Source organism: Microcebus murinus, chromosome 1 (assembly GCF_040939455.1).
Source record: "Microcebus murinus isolate Inina chromosome 1, M.murinus_Inina_mat1.0, whole genome shotgun sequence".
Taxonomy (NCBI): Eukaryota; Metazoa; Chordata; class Mammalia; order Primates; family Cheirogaleidae; genus Microcebus; species Microcebus murinus.
This window is the reverse complement of record NC_134104.1, coordinates 162,133,504-162,152,347: the sequence shown is the minus strand read 5'-3', so window position 1 is coordinate 162,152,347 and position 18,844 is coordinate 162,133,504. Positions and strand designations below refer to the sequence as shown.

The 18,844-nt window shown below is 43.0% G+C and overlaps 1 protein-coding gene across 1 annotated transcript in view; it reads left to right on the top strand.

The window, feature by feature from the left end:
• The window catches only part of DNAH12 (dynein axonemal heavy chain 12), a 211,024-nt gene that overhangs the window by 135,043 nt on the left and 57,137 nt on the right, over positions 1 to 18,844 (top strand). Inside the window, exons 49-52 of the mRNA XM_076008843.1 lie at positions 206 to 286; positions 7,943 to 8,119; positions 9,462 to 9,593; positions 18,065 to 18,154. Coding sequence (XP_075864958.1) covers positions 206 to 286; positions 7,943 to 8,119; positions 9,462 to 9,593; positions 18,065 to 18,154 — 480 coding nt within the window. The remainder of the gene's footprint in view (positions 1 to 205; positions 287 to 7,942; positions 8,120 to 9,461; positions 9,594 to 18,064; positions 18,155 to 18,844) is intronic.

Genomic DNA, 18,844 nt, shown 5'->3' with positions numbered 1-18,844 from the left:
ATTTCTTCCATGGCAACTGCATGTTTCCAATGCCTTATCATATACTCAAGGAAGGTAAAGTCTTTTGTGAAGAAAACATGTCCACACTCTTATGATTTTGTTTATCATACAAAGAACTTTCATGTTAATCATGCAAAGAATTTTCTGTGTTTGGTTTCTGTGATAATTATAACAGTGGAAACTTAATGACAAATTATCTATTTAGGTTGGTGAAATGCAAACTGAGCTTGTTCAATTACAGCCCAAATTGGAGGAAGCTAAAATTGAAAATGCACATATGATGCAGGTAAAGTATCCTGAATATTTTTTATTGATGTCAAATAATAATTGAAAGATATAAAATTGGCCTTGAAGATAAACCTTAACTTTTTGGTGTTAGAGTTTAGAGACTTTACCCTTTTCTATTGACTGGCTGATTCACTGGGTCCCGTGTGAGTTCTTTTTTTTTTGAGACAGATTCTTATTCTGTTTCCCCGGGCTAGAGTGCAGTGCCGTCATCATAGTTGTTACCTCAAACTCCTGGGCTCCAGCGATCCTCCTGCCTCAGCATCCTGAGTAGCTGGGACTAAAGGCACTCACCACCATGCTGAGCTAATTTTTCTATTTTTAATAGAGACAGTGTCTCGCTCTTGCTCAGGCCAGTCTTGAACTCCTGACCTCCAGCAATCTTACTGCCTCCCAGAGTGCTAGGATTACAGGCATAAGTCACTGTGCCTGGCCAAGTTCTGTCATTTTTAAAGGGAGGTAGTAAGCCCATTTCCAAATTAGGTCACATGTATTTGTATTTCTCCTCATTTTGTTCTAGACTCCTCTATCCTTCAAAATGATATGTTGGATTCCCTAATTTTTGAAAATTCTTTTATCTCTAGGATTGATAAAACAATAGGTTGTTTGAGAAATTGTCTCCATTTTTTCTTTTTTTTTAATTTCGGCATATTATGGGGGTACAGATTTTAAGGTTTCAATAAATGCCTTCCCCCCCACACACACACAAGTCGGAGTTTCCAGCATGACCATCCCCCAGATAATGCACATCTCACTCATTATGTATGTATATACCCACCCCCCTCGCCCCTGCCCAATACCCTATTACTGTAGTACCTATGTGTCCACTTAGTGCTACTCAGTTAATACCAGTTTGCTGGTGAATATATGTGGTGCTTGTGTTTCCATTCTTGGGATACTTCACTTAGCAGTATGGGTTCCAGCTCTAACCAGGAAAATATAAGATGTGCTATATCACCATTGTTTCTTAGAGCTGATAAATACTCCATGATAAACATATACCACATTTTATTAATCCATTCTTGGATTGATGGGCACTTGGGCTGTTTCACAGCCTTGCAATTATGAATTGTGCTGCTATAAACATTCGAGTGCAGGTGTCTTTTTTGTAGAGTGTCATTAGATCTTTTGGGTGGATGCCCAGTAATGGGATTGCTGGATCAAATGGTAGATTCACTTGTATCGCTTTAAGGTATCTCCATATTGCTTTCCACAGAGGTTGAACTAGTTTGCAGTCCCACCAGCAGTGTAGGAGTGTTCCTCTCTCTCCGCATCCACGCCAGCATTTGTTATTTGGAGACTTTTTGATAAAGGCCATTCTCATTGGAGTTAAGTGATATCTCATTGTAGTTTTGATTTGCATTTCCCTGATGATTAGAGATGTTGAGCATTTTTTCATGTTTGTTGGCCATTCTTCTGTCTTCTTTCAAAAGTTTCTGTTCAAGTCCTTTGCTCACTTTTTAATAGGGTTATTTGATTTTTTCTTGCTGATTTTCATGAGTTCTAAGTATATTCTAGTTATCAGTCCTTTATCGGATACGTAGGATGCAAAAATTTTCTCCCATTCTGTAGGTTGTCTGTTTTACTTTCATGACTGTTTCTTTGGCTGTGCAGAAGCTTTTTAGTTTGATCATGTCCCATTTATTTATTTTTGTTGCTGCTTTGATTGCCTTTGGGGACTTCTTCATAAACTCTTTACCTAGGCCGATGTCTAGGAGAGTGTTTCCAACTTTTTCCTCTAGAATTCTAATAGTTTCATACCTTAGGTTTAAGTCTGTTATCCAGCGTGAGTTGATTTTTGTGAGAGGTGAAAGGTGTGGGTCCTGCTTTAGCCTTCTACAGGTGGCTATCCAGTTTTCTCAGCACCATTTATTGAAAAGGGATTCCTTTCCCCAGCGTATGTTTTTGTCTGCTTTGTCAAAGATTAGATGGCTATATGAGGATGGTTTTATATTAGGATTCTCAGATCTGTTCCACTGGTCAATATTCCTATTTTTGTGCCAATACGATATTGATTTAATTACTACAGCTTTGTAGTATAGTTTGATATCTGGCATATTAATACCTCCCATTTTGTTTTTGTTGCCTAGAATTGCTTTTGATATTCGGGGTCTTCTTTGGCTCCATACGAAGTGTAAAATTATTTTTTCTATATCTGTGAAGAATGCTGATGGGATTTTAATAGGTATTGCATTGAATCTGTAGATCAGTTTGGTAGTATAGACATTTTAATGATGTTGAGTCTACCGATCCACGAGCATGGTATGGATTTCCATCTGTTTACATCCTCTGCTATTTCCTTCCTCAGTGTTTCATAGTTCTCCCTGTAGAGGTCTTTTACCTCCTTGGTTAAGTATATTCCTAGGTATTTTAATTTCTGTGTTGCTATTGTGAAGGGAATTGAGTCTTTGATTTGGTTCTCAATTTGATTGTTGTTGGCGTATATGAATACCTCTGATTACTGTGTATTGATTTTGTATCCTGAGACTTTACTAAATTCATTGATAAGTTCCAGGAGTTTCTTGGTTGAATCTTTGGGGTTTTCTAGATATAATATCATATCATCAGCAAACAGTGAAAGTTTGATCTCTTCTGCCCCTATTTGGATACCTTTAATTCCACTTTCCTGTCTGATTGCTGTAGCCAGGACTTCCAGCACTATGTTGAACAGAAGTGGAGATAGTGGGCAGCCTTGTCTGGTTCCAGTTCTAAGTGGGAATGATTTCAGTTTTTCCCCATTCAGTATGATGTTGGCTATGGGTCTGTCATATATGGCTTGTATCATTTTTAGGTATGTTCCTTCTATGCCTATTTTCTTAAGTGTTCGTATCATGAAAGGGTGTTGAATTTTGTCAAAAGCTTTTTCTGCATCTGTTGAAAGAATCATGTGGTCTTTGTTTTTGCTTCTGTTTATGTGGTGAATTGCATTTATAGATTTACGTATGTTGAACCATCCCTGCATCCCTGTGATGAAGCCCACTTGGTCATGATGGATTATTTTTTTGATAAGTGTCTGGATTCGGTTAGCTAAGATTTTGTTGAAAATTTTTGCATCTATATTCATTAGAGATATTGGTCTGTAGTTTTCTTTTTTTGTTGTATCCTTTCCTGGTTTTGGTATCAGAGTAATATTCGCTTCATAAAAGGTGTCGGGGAGATTTCCGTTCTTCTCGATGTTGTGGAATAGTTTCTGCAAGATAGGTACTAGTTCTTCTTTGTAAGTGTGGTAAATTCGGGTTTGAAGCCATCTGGACCGGGACTTTTCTTTTTAGGGAAATTTTTTTTTTTTTTTTTGAGACAGAGTCTCACTTTGTTGTCCAGGCTAGAGTGAGTGCCGTGGCATCAGCCTAGCTCACAGCAACCTCAAACTCCTGGGCTTGAGTGATCCTTCTGCCTCAGCCTCCCGAGTAGCTGGGACTACAGGCATGCGCCACCATGCCCGGCTAATTTTTTATATATATATATCAGTTGGCCAATTAATTTCTTTCTATTTATAGTAGAGACGGGGTCTCACTCTTGCTCAGGCTGGTTTTGAACTCCTGACCTTGAGCAATCCGCCCGCCTCGGCCTCCCAAGAGCTAGGATTACAGGCATGAGCCACAGCGCCCGGCCTTTAGGGAAATTTTTAATTGCTGTTCCTATTTCAGCTGTTGAGATTGGTCTGTTCAGGGAATCTATTTCTTCCTGATTGAGCCTAGGGAGGCTGTGTGTTTCTAGAAATTTGTCCATTTCCTCCACATTTTCCAATTTAGGTGAATAAAGATTTTTGTAGTACTCATAAATTATATCTTGTATCTCTTTGGGATCAGTTGTGATATCTCCTTTTTTGTTCCTGATGGAGCTTATTAGAGATTTCTCTTTTCTGCTTTTCGTTAGCTTAGCCAGTAGCATGTCAATTTTGTTTATTTTTTCAAAGAACCAACTTTTTGTTTTGTTAATCTCCTGAATAGCTTCCCTGTTTTCAATTTTGTTTAGTTCTGATTTGATCTTGTTGATTTCACTTCTTCTGCTGGGTTTGAGGCTGGTCTGTTCTTCTTTTTCCAGCTCTTTGAGTCAGTTCATTAGATTGTCTATTTGTGATCTTTTTGACTTTTGGTTATAGGCATTTAAGGAGATAAACTTTCCTCTCAGAACTGCTTTAGCTGTGTCCCAGAGGATTTGATAACTTGTCTCTCCATTGTCATTTTCTTCATAGAATTTTTTTATTTCCATCTTGATTTCTTCATTTATGAAGTAATCATTTAGTAGGAGGTTGTTTAATTTCCACGTTTTTGTGTAGAAATGTGAGTTTCTGTTACGGTTGATTTCTACCTTTATTCCACTGTGATCTGAGAAGATACATGGTATGATTTCTATTTTTTAAAATTTCTTGAGGTTTACTTTGTGTCCTAGGATATGGTCAATCTTAGAGAATGTCCCGTGTGCTGATGAGAATAACGTATATTCAGTGGATTTTGGGTAGAATGTTCTGTAAATGTCAGTCAGACCCAATTGTTCTAGAGTTTTGTTTAAGTCCATTATTTCTTTATTAATTTTCTGTTTGGAGGATCTGTCTTGTGCCTTCAGTGGGGTGTTGAAATATCCGGTGATTATGGAGTTGCTATTAATCCATTTGCTTAGCTCCAGTAAGGTTTGCTTTATGAAACTGGATGCACCTAAGTTGGGTGCATATATATTTAAAATTGTTATCTCTTCTTGTTGAACTGTGCCCTTCACCATTATATAATGACCCTCTTTGTCTTTCATTGCTTTTGTTGCTTTAAAAACTAAATCGTCTGAAATTAGAACTGCCACGCCAGCCTTCTTTTGGCTTCCATTTGCTTCGAATACTGATCTCCACCCTTTTATTTTTAGTCTATATGCATCCTTGCAGGTTAGATGTGTTTCCTGAAGACAGCATATACTTGGCCTGTATTTTTTTATCCATTCAGCCAGCCTATGTCTCTTGAGTGGAGAGTTTAAGCCATTCACATTTATTGAGAGAACTGATAGGTAAGGTTGATTACTGTTCATTCTGTTGGGTTGGATGTTGTTGCTATGATTTCTGTCTTGAGCCATTGTAATATCTGGCCTTTAATCTTTGGGTTTTGGTTGTTATTATATTCGTGGGTTATTATGATGATGTTCCGTGCGTAACGCTGTTTTGAGGATTTCTTGTAGGGCTGGTCTTGTCTTGGTGAATTCTCTGAGACTTTGCTTGTCTGAGAATGTCTTTATTTCTCCTTCATATATGAAGCTTAGTTTTGCAGGGAATAAGATTCTAGGCTGTGCATTGTTTTGCTTCAAAAGAGTGAGAATGGGGCCCTAGTCTCTCCTTGCTTGTAAAGTCTCATTAGAGAAGTCTGGTGTTATTCGAATTGGCTTTCCCTTGTATGTTACTTGCTTCTTTCATCTTACAGCTCTTAGAAGGGCCTCTTTAATTGATATTTTGGTCAGTCTGATGACTGCATGTCCTGACGTCTTCTTGTTTGCATTGAATCTCCCAGGGGTCCTCTGAGCTTCTTGAACTTGTATATCAAGATTTTTAGCAGGGCCTGGGAAATTTTCCTCTATTATATCTTCAAATAGCTTGTCCAACCCTTGAGTGTTGTCTTCTTCCCCTTCTGGTAACCCTATGACCTTCACATTAGGTTTCTTCACATAATCCCACATCTCTTGCAGGCTTTGCTCTTTTCTCTTGTTTCTCTGCTCTATTTCTGTGACTGATTTATTTAATTGGAGGGTGTTATCTTTAATCTCTGAGATTCTTTCTTCTGTTTGATCTACCCTGTTCTTGAGACTTTCCACTGTATTTTGTAGTTCCCTGAATTGATTCTTCATTTCCAGGTGTTCGGTTAAACTTTTCTTCATTGTGTCTATTTCTTTAGTGAACTTTTTTTCCAGATCTTGGAGGTTTTTTGTGGTTTCTTTGTGTTGGTTATTGAGTTGTTGTTGCAGGTCGGTGAGTGTTCTTATGATCCACATACGAAATTCCTCTTCTGTCATTTTGGTTGCCTGATTTTGATTGGTGCCCGTTTCTAGGGGGCTGGGGCTCCTATTTGGGCGTTGTTTTCCGTTTGGTTCTTCATATTTCCTGAGTTCCTTCACTGATTTCTTCCCATGTCGATCAGTTGTTGTTTCTTTCCTTTAGGTTTTTGTTTGGGTATTCACATGCCTTGTTTAGTTTCTGAGCCGTTAGGTGGTGTGTGTGGGTGAGATTCGACCACTCCCTGTATGAGTCAGTGGGTGTCGTGAAAAGGCTGTGCAGGATGTCCTCCTTGTCAGTAGGTGGCGCTTGCTTGGAGGAACAGGCTATGCTGTTGTTTTTGTGTCCTGTTATCAGCTCTTGTTCCTGTAGAGAGGCACTCTAGTGCCTCAGGTGGTGGGTGGGGCCCTGGGACTTCCAGGTGTGTCCTTTTCTCCCCCTCAGTGAGGGCTGGCCTAGGAGAGAGTCTGGGCGGAGCTGGGTTGGGTAAGCCTGCCCTCAGGCACCAACAGTGCCGTTAGCAGGGGTCAAAGTTCTGTTCTCTCTTCCAGGAAAAGCTGCCAGGGCGGGGCTGGAATGATCCCACTCAGCCAGAAAGTCTGCTTGTGGGAGTGGTGCTGTCTGAGACCCCCAGTCTGGAGCGGGCCTGGCTTCTTTCCACCGTCCCCAACTCCACGGCTACGTCTGGGCCTCTGCCAGCAGGCCAGACCTCACGCCACCAGGCCTCCCCGGACTGTGATGCCGGCGGGGAGTTTCCCTGTGCAGGAACGCCACCTGGGCTGGACGCATGGCCTCCCTTTGGGGGGAAGGTTGCCCTCTAGGACGCTGATCTGCCCCTGAAGGCACACACACTTCAGTAGGCTGTTCATGTATATCCCTTCTGTGCCCTGGGCAATGCGAGTCCTCGGTGCACAGGATCTGGTCTGCAGGTCCGACCTCTGAGTCCCAGAGTTCAAACTGTATCCCCACCAAGGAGAGGAGTTCCAGTCCCAATTCACCCACAGGGAGCCCACGCTGGGTCTATGCCTCTCAACCTCAGGGTCTGCCCCATTCTCCTGGGATCACCGTGCCAGCAGCACCTGGGAGGGCTGGTGGGTAGGGAGCTCACAGTCTGAGTTCCCCTTAGTCAGCTGTAGGGCCCCAAAAGGGAAGGTCTCGTTCCCTGTAGGTGCCTCCAGCTGGTGGCTATATTGTCTCTCTGTCTCTCTGGGCAGCCGTGGGTAGGGTCGGGGGAGGGGAAGGGGAGGCAATATGGCATCTGCCGTGGGGCTCGGGTCTGTGCACACGGAGGTGCCCGAGGGAGTTGGGAGCCCGGTGCCGCATCCGCTACTGGCTTACCGCTCACTGGCAGCAGCCATCGCTGGGCTGGTGTCCGCAGGTCTCTCCACCCGCTGGGGAGCCCACCAGCAGTCCCAAATGCAGGGGAGGGGAAACGGCATATCCACCTACCCTTCCCGCTGGTCTCCGGGCTGCTCCGGGGGTCCCAGCTTCCAGTTCTCCTCCGTGACCTCCTCCCGTGGAGTCTCCTGAGGTCTCAGGTACTCCTCCTTCCAACCCTCATCCAATGTAGGCTCGTCTTCTTGCTTCTTTCTTCTCATTTCTGCTAGAATCTGGCTTTTCTGCAGAGACACTCTGTATGGCAGTGTTTCTCATCCGCCATCTTCTATTTTTTTCTTTCTCTCTTTTCTTTAGGTCATTGAGATAGAGTCTGCCCAAGTGGAAGCAAAAAGAAAGTTTGTGAAATTAGATGAAGTGTTTGCCAGTGGGAAGGCAGAAGAAGCCCAAGCTCTCAAGAACGAGTGTGAAAGTGACCTAGCCGAGGCAATTCCAGCCTTGGAAGCAGCTCTGTCTGCACTGGATACGCTTAAGGCAAGTGTCTGCATTAGCAACCTGTTTCGTCAATAAAAGCAAACTGTGTACAGGTACTTGGTTAATTAGGCAGGATTCTCTTTCAGTGGGTGATATTATATTGTTTTTGTTCAATCAAATGAAACTTGCCTCTCTTCTTTGATATATTGTAATTTTTATATTTTTACTTTTTATATATTATTTATAATTTTCATTTGGGATGTTCCAGTGGGAATGGGATGAACAGGCTCTAAGAGAGGCCAGAGTGGTTCTGTACATGGAGCAGGAGGGGTATGTTAAATAGGGCGTGGAGCTACATTTCTGCAGCCTCTTGGACATGCATGCATGGAAAAACTTAAAGGTTGTTTCCAATTCAGCTGGAGTGTCACCTGACTGCACCACACTATGTTGTATATGACTTTTCAATTTTAATTTAGGATATTATGGGGGTACAAACATTTTGGTTACATGAAATGCATTTGCCTCACTCAAGCCAGGGCCACAAGCGTGTCCTTCCCCCATACAGTGCGCCCTGTCTCTATTAGCTGTGGGTTTACCCACCGACCCCTCCAATTGACCGGCACCAAGTGAGTATTACTACCATGTGAGCACCTTAGTGCTGATCAATTAGTGCCAGTTTGATGGCGAGTCCATGTGGTGCATGTTTTTCTACTCTTGTGATAGCTCACTGTGAAGGATGGGCTCAATCTTAGGGTCTTTAGGCAAGACCAGAACAACTTCACCAAGCAGAGCAAGAGAGACAACATCTGTTGACGAGGGACAGCCAGTGTAGTTGGTGGCTCAGGATATTCAGATCCCATTCTTTGCCTTCTTTCCAAATCAATGTCCTAACTTTCATGTCAGACTATGAACTCAACTTTGGTAATTCAGCATCTCACAGGATCAAACTCTGTCTGATTTTAGTTACATCAGCCTTGTAGCTAAAAGACAAGAGATTATTTTAGGGCATTTATAGAAACTTCCTAATATTCTCCCTATGCTGTGAACCAGAAATTTAGAACCCTGAGCTTATTTCTTTCTATATGCTCTCTGGCACATTTAACTATCACAGGCTACCCCATGGTCTTTCTTCATTCTCTCCTTACAGGTTAATCATAACAGCCACTTAGTTTGACAAAGCCTTGTTTTTAGGAAGCATCCATTCTAGGTAACCATGAGCATTATTTTAACTGTTTTATACCATGTTCTCCAAACATTTGGAAACTATTAGTCTTAATCTATGCTAAATTCTCTTCTGCTAGTTCTTTCATAACCATGCAAAGTAAAAACAAAATTACAACTTCAAATAAAAAGGAGTGCTTTTATGATGATGTCCTGTTTTTTTGTTTTTGTTTTTACTTAGCCAGCTGACATTACAATTGTGAAATCAATGAAGAATCCTCCATCTGGTGTTAAACTAGTTATGGCTGCTATTTGTGTCATGAAAGATATAAAACCCGAAAAAATTTCAGATCCTTCAGGGACTGGAGGCAAGGTAATAACTGGACCTAGATTTAAATCATATTCATGAATGTACAGAACTTTTTCAGCAACTATTATTCCAGTAAATATCAACAGTACCCAATCCAAGGGAGAAAAACTGATTGAATGGATTCCAGATTGAATGGATTCAGAATAAACTGTGGAAAACATTGTCTATATGTATTTTAGGGTAAAGCTAAGGCAGTATAGTGTCAGAAAAATGTAGTTCCAGTTGCTTCTATCTCCTTTTCTGTCTGTGCAGGAATTTCCATTGTCTCAGGGTTGGAATGAACAGGTACACTAATGTACCTGCACTTTTCCAGCAAACATTCTTGAGAATGTGACACATAACACATAGGTGTTATTTCTGAGCATTCAAAAAATTCTGCAAGTTAAGCAGTATAGTGATGCTGTTTTTAATAAAAACACATGCTCTAGAGCCAAAAAGTTTGTATTCAGAAATCCTGACCCTGTTAGCAGTGTGACCTTGGGCAAGGTGCTTAACCTTTGTAGGACTCTGTAAAAAGAAGTAATCATAATGCTTACATGACAAAGTTAATGTGAGGACTACATTAGTTAATACTTATGTACAAAGCCTCACAAACAGTGAGCACACAATAAAGGTCATTATAATTATTATTTAAGGATATATCTGTTAAGGCCGGGCGCAGTGGCTCACGCCTGTAATCCTAGCTCTCTGGGAGGCCGAGGCGGGTGGATTGCTCGAGGTCGGGAGTTCGAAACCAGCCTGAGTGTCGCGCCCGCCTCGCTAGCAAGGAAGACGCGGCAACTGGAGTTCTTCTGACAGTGCTTTAATGGGGTTCCCTTTAGACTTACATGATGCGGAAGACCCTGAGCACAAGCTCTCACACACTTATATACTCTAAGGAAGGGGGGAAGTGATGGGGATAGGTTAAAAGCGCTCGAGGGTTATTACTGATAGGCCAAGCTAAGATCCTTCATATGCATACTTATAGAACGGGCCAGGACTTACTCTGTGCATGCGCTGAACTTGTTTACTACAGGCGGGCCACCGGAAATCGGCGCCATCTTGTAATGGCGTTGTCACCACGCCCCACATCTCCCCCTGTTTTATTAATTTAATGAGAGCTGAGCAACCGTTCAGCACCGTCCTTCGACCGTGCGATCAAGGTTGCAGAGCCTCACTTTCACCAGCAACCACCTTACCTCGTGCAATGAGCAAAACTCGGAGGTGTGCAAAGGCTGGCTGTGGGATAGGAGACATGCCTTATCTGGTGCAATGGGAGAAATCCCTCAGAGTGCAAAGGCCATGTCTGCCAAAATACCTGGGGGTAGGAGCGCGTGCAACCCAAAACTAGGCTAACCCTTAAGCATGGTCAACCACACCTGTGTAGGCTGTCCCAGTTCAAGTGCAGCAAATGCCTGTGCCAATACCACATGGTCCCTCTGTCTCTGGGCCTGCAGCCTACAGATGGCCCACAGTCCGCCGCCAGCCGCAGCAAGCAGCAAGACGGCCGTGGCTGCAAGACCGAAACAGAGCCATAGAGCTAGGAGCTTTAACAGAAACAGGAATGTATCTAGGCAAGCAGGTAACAATGGCAGAGGGGTGAGACGTGGCATTCTAACACAATGTATAATTGCACGTATTAGAGGAACAGTTCACATGTGTACCAGAGGGTTTTTCCGTGGATACCACCCAGATAAACGGGGGCCAAACACAGACAGGTGTAGGGGCAAAGGTCGAGTTTCGCCCTCCCGCAATCACCCTCACAGAACCTTCAAAAGAGTTGCTAAGATTCCATGCGAAACTAGCATTCCCTGCCATACCCCCAGCCACCAATGGACAGGGGGGCCAAGTCCGTGCAGCTTCCGTTAACCCCACACAAAACACAAAGTCCCCTTCAAGGAGAAGGATCTATTTCCCTCCAGTTAAGCAGGGGAAAACTGATGCGTCATGTGTCACAGGCAACGGCAGGGGAAGCACTGACAGGATCCCCCAGCGTGGCTCCGCTGCCATTCTCTCGATCATCCATACTGTCGTCAGGAGGAGTAGCCACTGGGTCCCCATGCTGCTCTGGAGGCTGCTGCACCGTTCTAGTCAGCCGCGTGGGCACCCAGATGGGATTGTCCTGGTCCTGTGGAAAAATACAAATAGCTCCCCTGGATCTCATTAACACTGGATCCGGGCCTTTCCATAGATTAGACAACACATCTTTCCACTTCACTAATTCTTTCTGTGGCGGAGCAGGCGTGACATGCCTGTCTGCTGCCGAACGTCCCTTGACATCTAAATTTAAAAAATTTAAAGTAAAGAGAGCAAAGGAAAGGCGTCCTTTGGGTGATAGCCCTAGCTGTAGGGCATCTCCCCCTTTTTGTTTTTGTAAGTACATTTTGAGCGTGCCGTGAGCACGTTCCACGATGCCTTGTGCTTGAGGGTTGTAGGGAAGACCTGTACGGTGCTCCACACCCAAGCGAGTGCAAAACTGCTGAAAAGATTTTGAGGTATAAGCTGGGCCATTATCTGTCTTAATAACCCGGGGCTTGCCCCAGGCTGCCCAAGCTTCTAGGCAGTGAATGATAATGTAACTTGCCTTTTCTCCAGCCAGAGGCGTGGCATGAAGGACGCCTGAGCACGTGTCAACAGACACGTGAACATACTGAAGCTTCCCAAAGGATGGGACGTGAGTTACATCCATTTGCCACATATGTAGAGGACGCAAACCCCTAGGATCCACGCCCATATGAACAACAGTGCGATAAGGAGCACAACTTGGACATTGCAGTACAATCTCACGAGCATCTGCACGCGTGATGCTGAACTTAAGTCGTAAGGTTTCAGCTGGCACATGATAAAGTTTATGAAAGTCTATGGCGGCGGCGTGGCCATCAGACACCCAGAGGGCGCGAGTGGCGCGATCTGCCATAGCATTTCCCGCAGCCATAGGTCCAGGTAACAAGGAATGAGCTCTGATATGCTGAATGGAAAATGGGTTTTTCCTATTTTGAATAGTATTCCTAATTTCTGTAAATACAGAAAAGACAGTACTCTTGGCAAGAATGTGAAAGGAGCTCTCTAACTGTTTAACTGCGTTGACCACATAAAAGGAGTCTGAGATGATGTTGATAGGTTCAGTGATGGTACTGAGAACCAGACCGACTATGGCACACTCTACTAGCTGAGGAGAAGAATAGTTAAACTGTTTTGTATACACCTTGTCCTGAATGACATAGCTCCCAATACCTGTCTTAGAGCCATCGGTATACACATCCAAGGCATCAACCAAAGGTAGCAGTGAAGTTACTCTTGGGAAAATAAGCTCGTTCCGCATTGCAAACTGCAACAAGGCATGTTTGGGATAATGGTTGTCAATGCTCCCTGGGAAGGTGCATCTCAATATGGCCCATGCATCAAGAGTGGCACAAAGGGTGTTTACCTGATTGGCAGTATATGGACAAATCAGGCTATCAGGGTGACGTCCAAAATGGGACACAGCCAAACTAATACCCTTTAAAGCTATCTCGGCCACACAGGTAGGATAATGGCCAATCACCTTTCCTGGAGAGGCTTGAGGATGCACCCATAAAAGGGGACCATCCTGCCAAAGCACTGCCGTAGGGAGCGTAGGAGAAGGGAGTACACAGAGGGAGAAAGGATCATGGTGTTGAATGCGCACTAGTTGTGCCTTTTGAATGGCTTCTTCTACCTTATGAAGAGCCTTTAGGGCCTCAGGAGTCAAAGTTCTAGGAGACGTGATGTGTGAGTCTCCCTCTAGAATCTGAAATAATGGCTTCAGTTCTGCTGTGGTAAGACATAGGAAAGGTCGAAGCCAATTGATATCCCCTAGCAGTTTTTGAAAATCGTTTAATGTTTTTAAGGCATCTCTTCGGATGGACAGTCTTTGAGGCACAATTTTGTCAGGGAGAATGCTACTACCAAGAAACGCGCCTACTTCTCCCTCTTGCACCTTTTTTGGAGCGACCAGCAAGCCTTTTTCCTTTAAGTGAGCCTGAAGGGACGCATAAGCTTGGCGAAGTACGCCATTATCACAATGACACAAGAGAATATCATCCATATAATGTATAATTCTTACCTTTGAAAACTTCTGCCTAACTGGCTGGATAGCTGAGGCCACATAAAGTTGGCACATAGTGGGACTGTTAGCCATGCCCTGAGGCAAAACCTGCCATTGATATCTTGCATCAGGCTGCTCATGGTTTATGGAAGGAAGCGTGAATGCAAATCTGCTTTTATCTTGTGGATGCAAGGGAATAGAGAAAAAACAGTCTTTAATGTCCAAGATAATTAGACTCCAATGTTTAGGCAAAGCTGAGAGAAGGGGCAGTCCTCTCTGAACAGGCCCCATAAGCTGCATCTGGGCATTAATTGCTCTAAGGTCATGCAACAGTCTCCATTTACCAGACCTTTTCTTAATCACAAAAATAGGAGTATTCCAAGGAGAATGAGAGGGTTCAAGATGCCCAAGAGTAAGCTGCTCTTGCACTAGCTTATGGGCCGCGAGTAACTTTTCAGAGGGTAAGGGCCACTGGGGCACCCACACTGGCTCCTCTGTATTCCAGGGTATGGGCAGAGGATCCCCAGCGGCGAGCGGCCCCTAAGAAAAACCCAGCCCTTCCCAAGGCGGGGCATGCGGAGGTGGGCGGTACCGCTCACAACCTGCCGCTTCCTCTTCCAAAGTAGCTTCCTCCTCTGAATCTAGCTCCTCCCCCGCCTCCTCCCCTGAACTTGAGGAAGTAAGAGAAGAGGAAGAAGAGGAATCATCCTCAGAAATATTTAATTTTTTAAATTCTGACAGAAAAAGGCTATCTCCTCTGTCTTCTGTCCTGTCCTTTCCTTTGTTATTTTTATTCCTGGTACTTTTACATTTCTTTCTCTCCCTTTTCTTCTTTCTCTCCCTTTGCAGGTCGGGCTGCGCTTTCCCTCCCTGCATTTTCCTTTTTTGAGCTCTATATTCCTTTTTTCCACCTTTTACCGCGGTACCTCCCTTACTGCTTCTCTCTGAGCTTGCGTCTTGCAAGTCACTCAGTGCACTTTGGCTAGCTGCTACGCGCGGGCCTGAAGTCTCATCATACAGGCATTTCATGATAATAGGCCACAAAAAGTGCCGCAGCAGAATATTACCCATTTTTTGGAAGCAGGGGAGTTTTGGCCGTCCCACACGTCAGTTCTGAACTCACCTCTGTCGAGGTCGTCTCCCGCTGGTGCCTCAAAGTTGTTTCAAGTCCCGGGTTTCGGTTCGGTTCCCGGGTTTCGGCACCACTTGTCGCGCCCGCCTCGCCAGCAAGGAAGACGCGGCAACTGGAGTTCTTCTGACAGTGCTTTAATGGGGTTCCCTTTAGACTTACATGATGCGGAAGACCCTGAGCACAAGCTCTCACACACTTATATACTCTAAGGAAGGGGGGAAGTGATGGGGATAGGTTAAAAGCGCTCGAGGGTTATTACTGATAGGCCAAGCTAAGATCCTTCATATGCATACTTATAGAACGGGCCAGGACTTACTCTGCGCATGCGCTGAACTTGTTTACTACAGGCGGGCCACCGGAAATCGGCGCCATCTTGTAATGGCGTTGTCACCGCGCCCCACACTGAGCAAGAGTGAGACCCCGTCTCTACTATAAATAGAAAGAAACTAATTGGCCAACTAATATATATAGAAAAAATTAGCCGGGCATGGTGGCGCATGCCTGCAGTCCCAGCTACTTGGGAGGTTTAGACAGAAGGATTGCTTGAGCCCAGGAGTTTGAGGTTGCTGTGAGCTAGGCTGACGCCATGGCACTCACTCTAGCCTAGGCAACAAAGTGAGACTCTGTCTCAAAAAAAAAAAAAAAAAAAAAAAAAAGGATATATCTGTTAAAAAGGAAGGCATAGTATCTATCCTAAACTAAATTTACAAACTTATTTTCTTCTCAGGTTTTTACAATACGTGGGTTTAAATTCCTGAATTGTCTGGCTGGTCTCAGGATTTAAGAAAAAATAAAAAATAAATAAATAAAAGGAATTCCTGAATTGATGAATTTAGTTGGGTTTTTTGGCCTGTCTATCCTTCATTGAGATAATAATAAATAAGTAGGCTCTTACCTTATCAAGTTATTCTCATTTACAGACACACACACACACACACACACACACACCTGGCAAATTTCTGGAAGCAAGAAAAAATGTTCAGGTAGTCTTCCAACATCTTTTACCAGTATAAGCAGGAGGTACTTTATCCTATAACTGGTAAAACAATGCGTGATCTTCGGCTTTCTGCTTTCTCTTCTGTTTCGCTTGGAGAGCCTAGCTGGGTAAGAAGGCTGGCTTAAGAAAAATGTCTGGGGTCGGGCGCGGTGGCTCACGCCTGTAATCCTAGCACTCTGGGAGGCCGAGGCGGGCGGATTGCTTAAAGTCAGGAGATCAAAACCAGCCTGAGCGAGACCCCGTCTCTACCATAAAAATAGAAAGAAATTAATTGGACAACTAATATATATAATATAAAAATTAGCCGGGCATGGTGGCGCATGCCTGTAGTCCCAGCTACTCGGGAGGCTGAGGCAGGAGGATCGCTTGAGCCCAGGAGTTTGAGGTTGCTGTGAGCTAGGCTGACGCCACGGCACTCACTCTAGCCTGGGCAACAAAGCGAGACTCTGTCTCAAAAAAAAAAAAAAAAGAAAAAGAAAAAATGTCTGCTACTTTTCTTGTTTGAGAGAGTCAAATAATAAGAAAAATAAAACTTGAAGTAATAAAAATTTGTTTTCTTATTTTTTACATTTAGCTTTTTTTTCTTTTTTTAATTTCAGCACATTATGGGGTTACAAACGTTAAGGTTACATACATTGCCCTTGTCTCCCCTCCGCCCTCGAGTCAGAGCTTCAAGCGTGCCCAGCCCCCAGACGGCCCGCACCGCACTAGCTACCCGCATACAGCCATCCTCCCCCCCTGCCCCACGCCCGGCAAATGTTTGTTTTTCTTTTTTTCTTAACATTTTGGTCACATTTTATATCTTTGCCTCTCCCTAGCGAGGGTTAGAGGTATGCCCTTCCCCTCCACAATGCTCACCACGTCCCTCAGATGTGGGACCACCCCTCCAACCCCCGAATCCCTGGTGAACACCACCACCCTTTGAGCACCATAGTGTTAATCGGTCAGTACCAACTTGACAGCAAGTATATGTGGAGCCCATTATTCTGATCTTGTGTCACCTCACTTTGGAAAATGGACTTAAGCTCAATCCAGGATAATATAAGCGATGCTAGCTCGCTGTCGTTTCTTAGAATTAATATTCCATTGTAAACATATGCCAAATTTAAGTAATCCACTTATGAATTGACAGACACTTGGGTTGTTTCCACATCCTTGCAATAGTGAATTGTGCTGCCATAAACATTTGGGTGCAGATGTCTTTATTATAGAATGCCTTTTGCTCTTTTGGGTAGGTGCCTAATAATGCTATTGCTGGGTCTAATGGTATTTCTATTTTTAGTTCTTTGAAGTATCTCCAAATTCTTTTCCACAAAGGTTGCACTAATTTGCAGTCCCACCAGCAGTGTAGGAGTGTTCCTGTCTCTCCACATCCTCGCCAGCATTTGTTGTTTTGGGATTTCTTGATACAGGCCAATCTCACTGGGGTTAGATGATATCTCTAATATCTCTTTGATTTGCATTTCTCTAATGATTAGTGATGTTGAGCATTTTTTAATATGTTTGCTGGCCATTATTCTGTCTTCTTTAGAAAAGTTTCTGTTCATTTCTGTTGCCCATTTCTTGATGGGGTTGTTTGATTTTTTCTTGTTAATTCTTTTGAGCTCTAGATAGATTCTTGTTATCAGACCTTTATCGGAAATGTAGAGAGAAAATATTTTCTCCCATTCTGTAGGTTGTCTATTTGCTCTTGGCTGTGCAGAAGCTTTTTAATGTGATCAGGTCCCATTTGTTTATTTTTGTTGCTGCGATGATTGCTTTGGGGGTCTTTTGCAAGAATCTCTCTTCAATAAATGGTGCTGGGAAAATTGGATAGCTACATGCAGAAGAATGAATCAGGATTCCTACCTCTCACTTCTCACAAAAATCCACTCAAGATGGATAACAGATTTAAATCTAAGGCATGAAACCTTAAGAATCCTAGAAGAAGAGGTTAGGAAAACCCTCTCAGACATTGGCCTAGGCAAAGAATTCTTGAAAATTTTATTTTCTTATATGAAGTTATTTTGGTGTTTATGCAAGTTGCTTTTCTTAAATTTTAAAAGGAAATAATCATATCATTTTTCTTTCAATGTTTAATTTTTATTATAACAAATCCAAACTATAAGTTCATGTCCATATTTAAAATATTTTGTATATTTAACATGTTCTCAGGGAGAGGAGTCTTAATTTCCAAGGAGATATAAGTTGATATTTTGAAAGTATATGAACATTTTCTCTGGATAATGTATCTTAAATTGTTTTTACATCAAGCATCTTTAATTGTACATTTAATAAGTTTTCATAAATTTTATTTATAGATCTTAGATTACTGGGGACCTAGCAAAAAACTTCTGGGAGATATGAATTTCTTAAGAGATTTGAAAGAATATGACAAGGACAACATTCCAGTGAGTTGCATTGGATTTTTCTCTATAAATGTGACGTTGCCAAGATGAATAAGATCTTTAACATGCAGTGTTTTGTAAAATATAAGTAGATAGTCCATTTTGGGGATTAAAATAATAAAAGGATATTACATTTATTAATGGCTATATTTTGAATTCTCATGGTAGATAAAACCACTCCTCTTTCAGATAACTAAAAAGTTATTTAAGTTACAGTGGCTCATGCCTGGATTCCTAGCATTTTTGGAGGCCAAGGCAGGAGGATCACTTTAGCCCAGGAGTTTGAGACCAGCCTGGGCAACATAGCAAAAACATGTCTCTACAAAATATTTTTTAAAATTTTGCCAGGCAGGTGGCATGTACCTATAGTCCCAGCTACTCAGGAGGCTGAAGCAGGAGGATAGCTTGAGCTAAGGAGTTTGAGGTTGCAGTGAGGTATGATTATGCCACTGTACTCCAACCTAGGTAAGAAAGTGAGACCCTGTCTCAAAAAAAAAAAAAAATAGAGAAAGGGTTTTTTTTTTGAGACAAAGTCTCACTCTGTTGCCTGGGCTAGAGTGCCATGACATCAGCCTAGTTCACAGCAACCTCAAACTCCTGGGCTCAAGCAATCCTCCTGCCTCAGCCTCCTGAGTAGCTGGGACTACAAGCATGTGCCACCATGCCCAGCTAATTTTTTCTATATATTTTTAG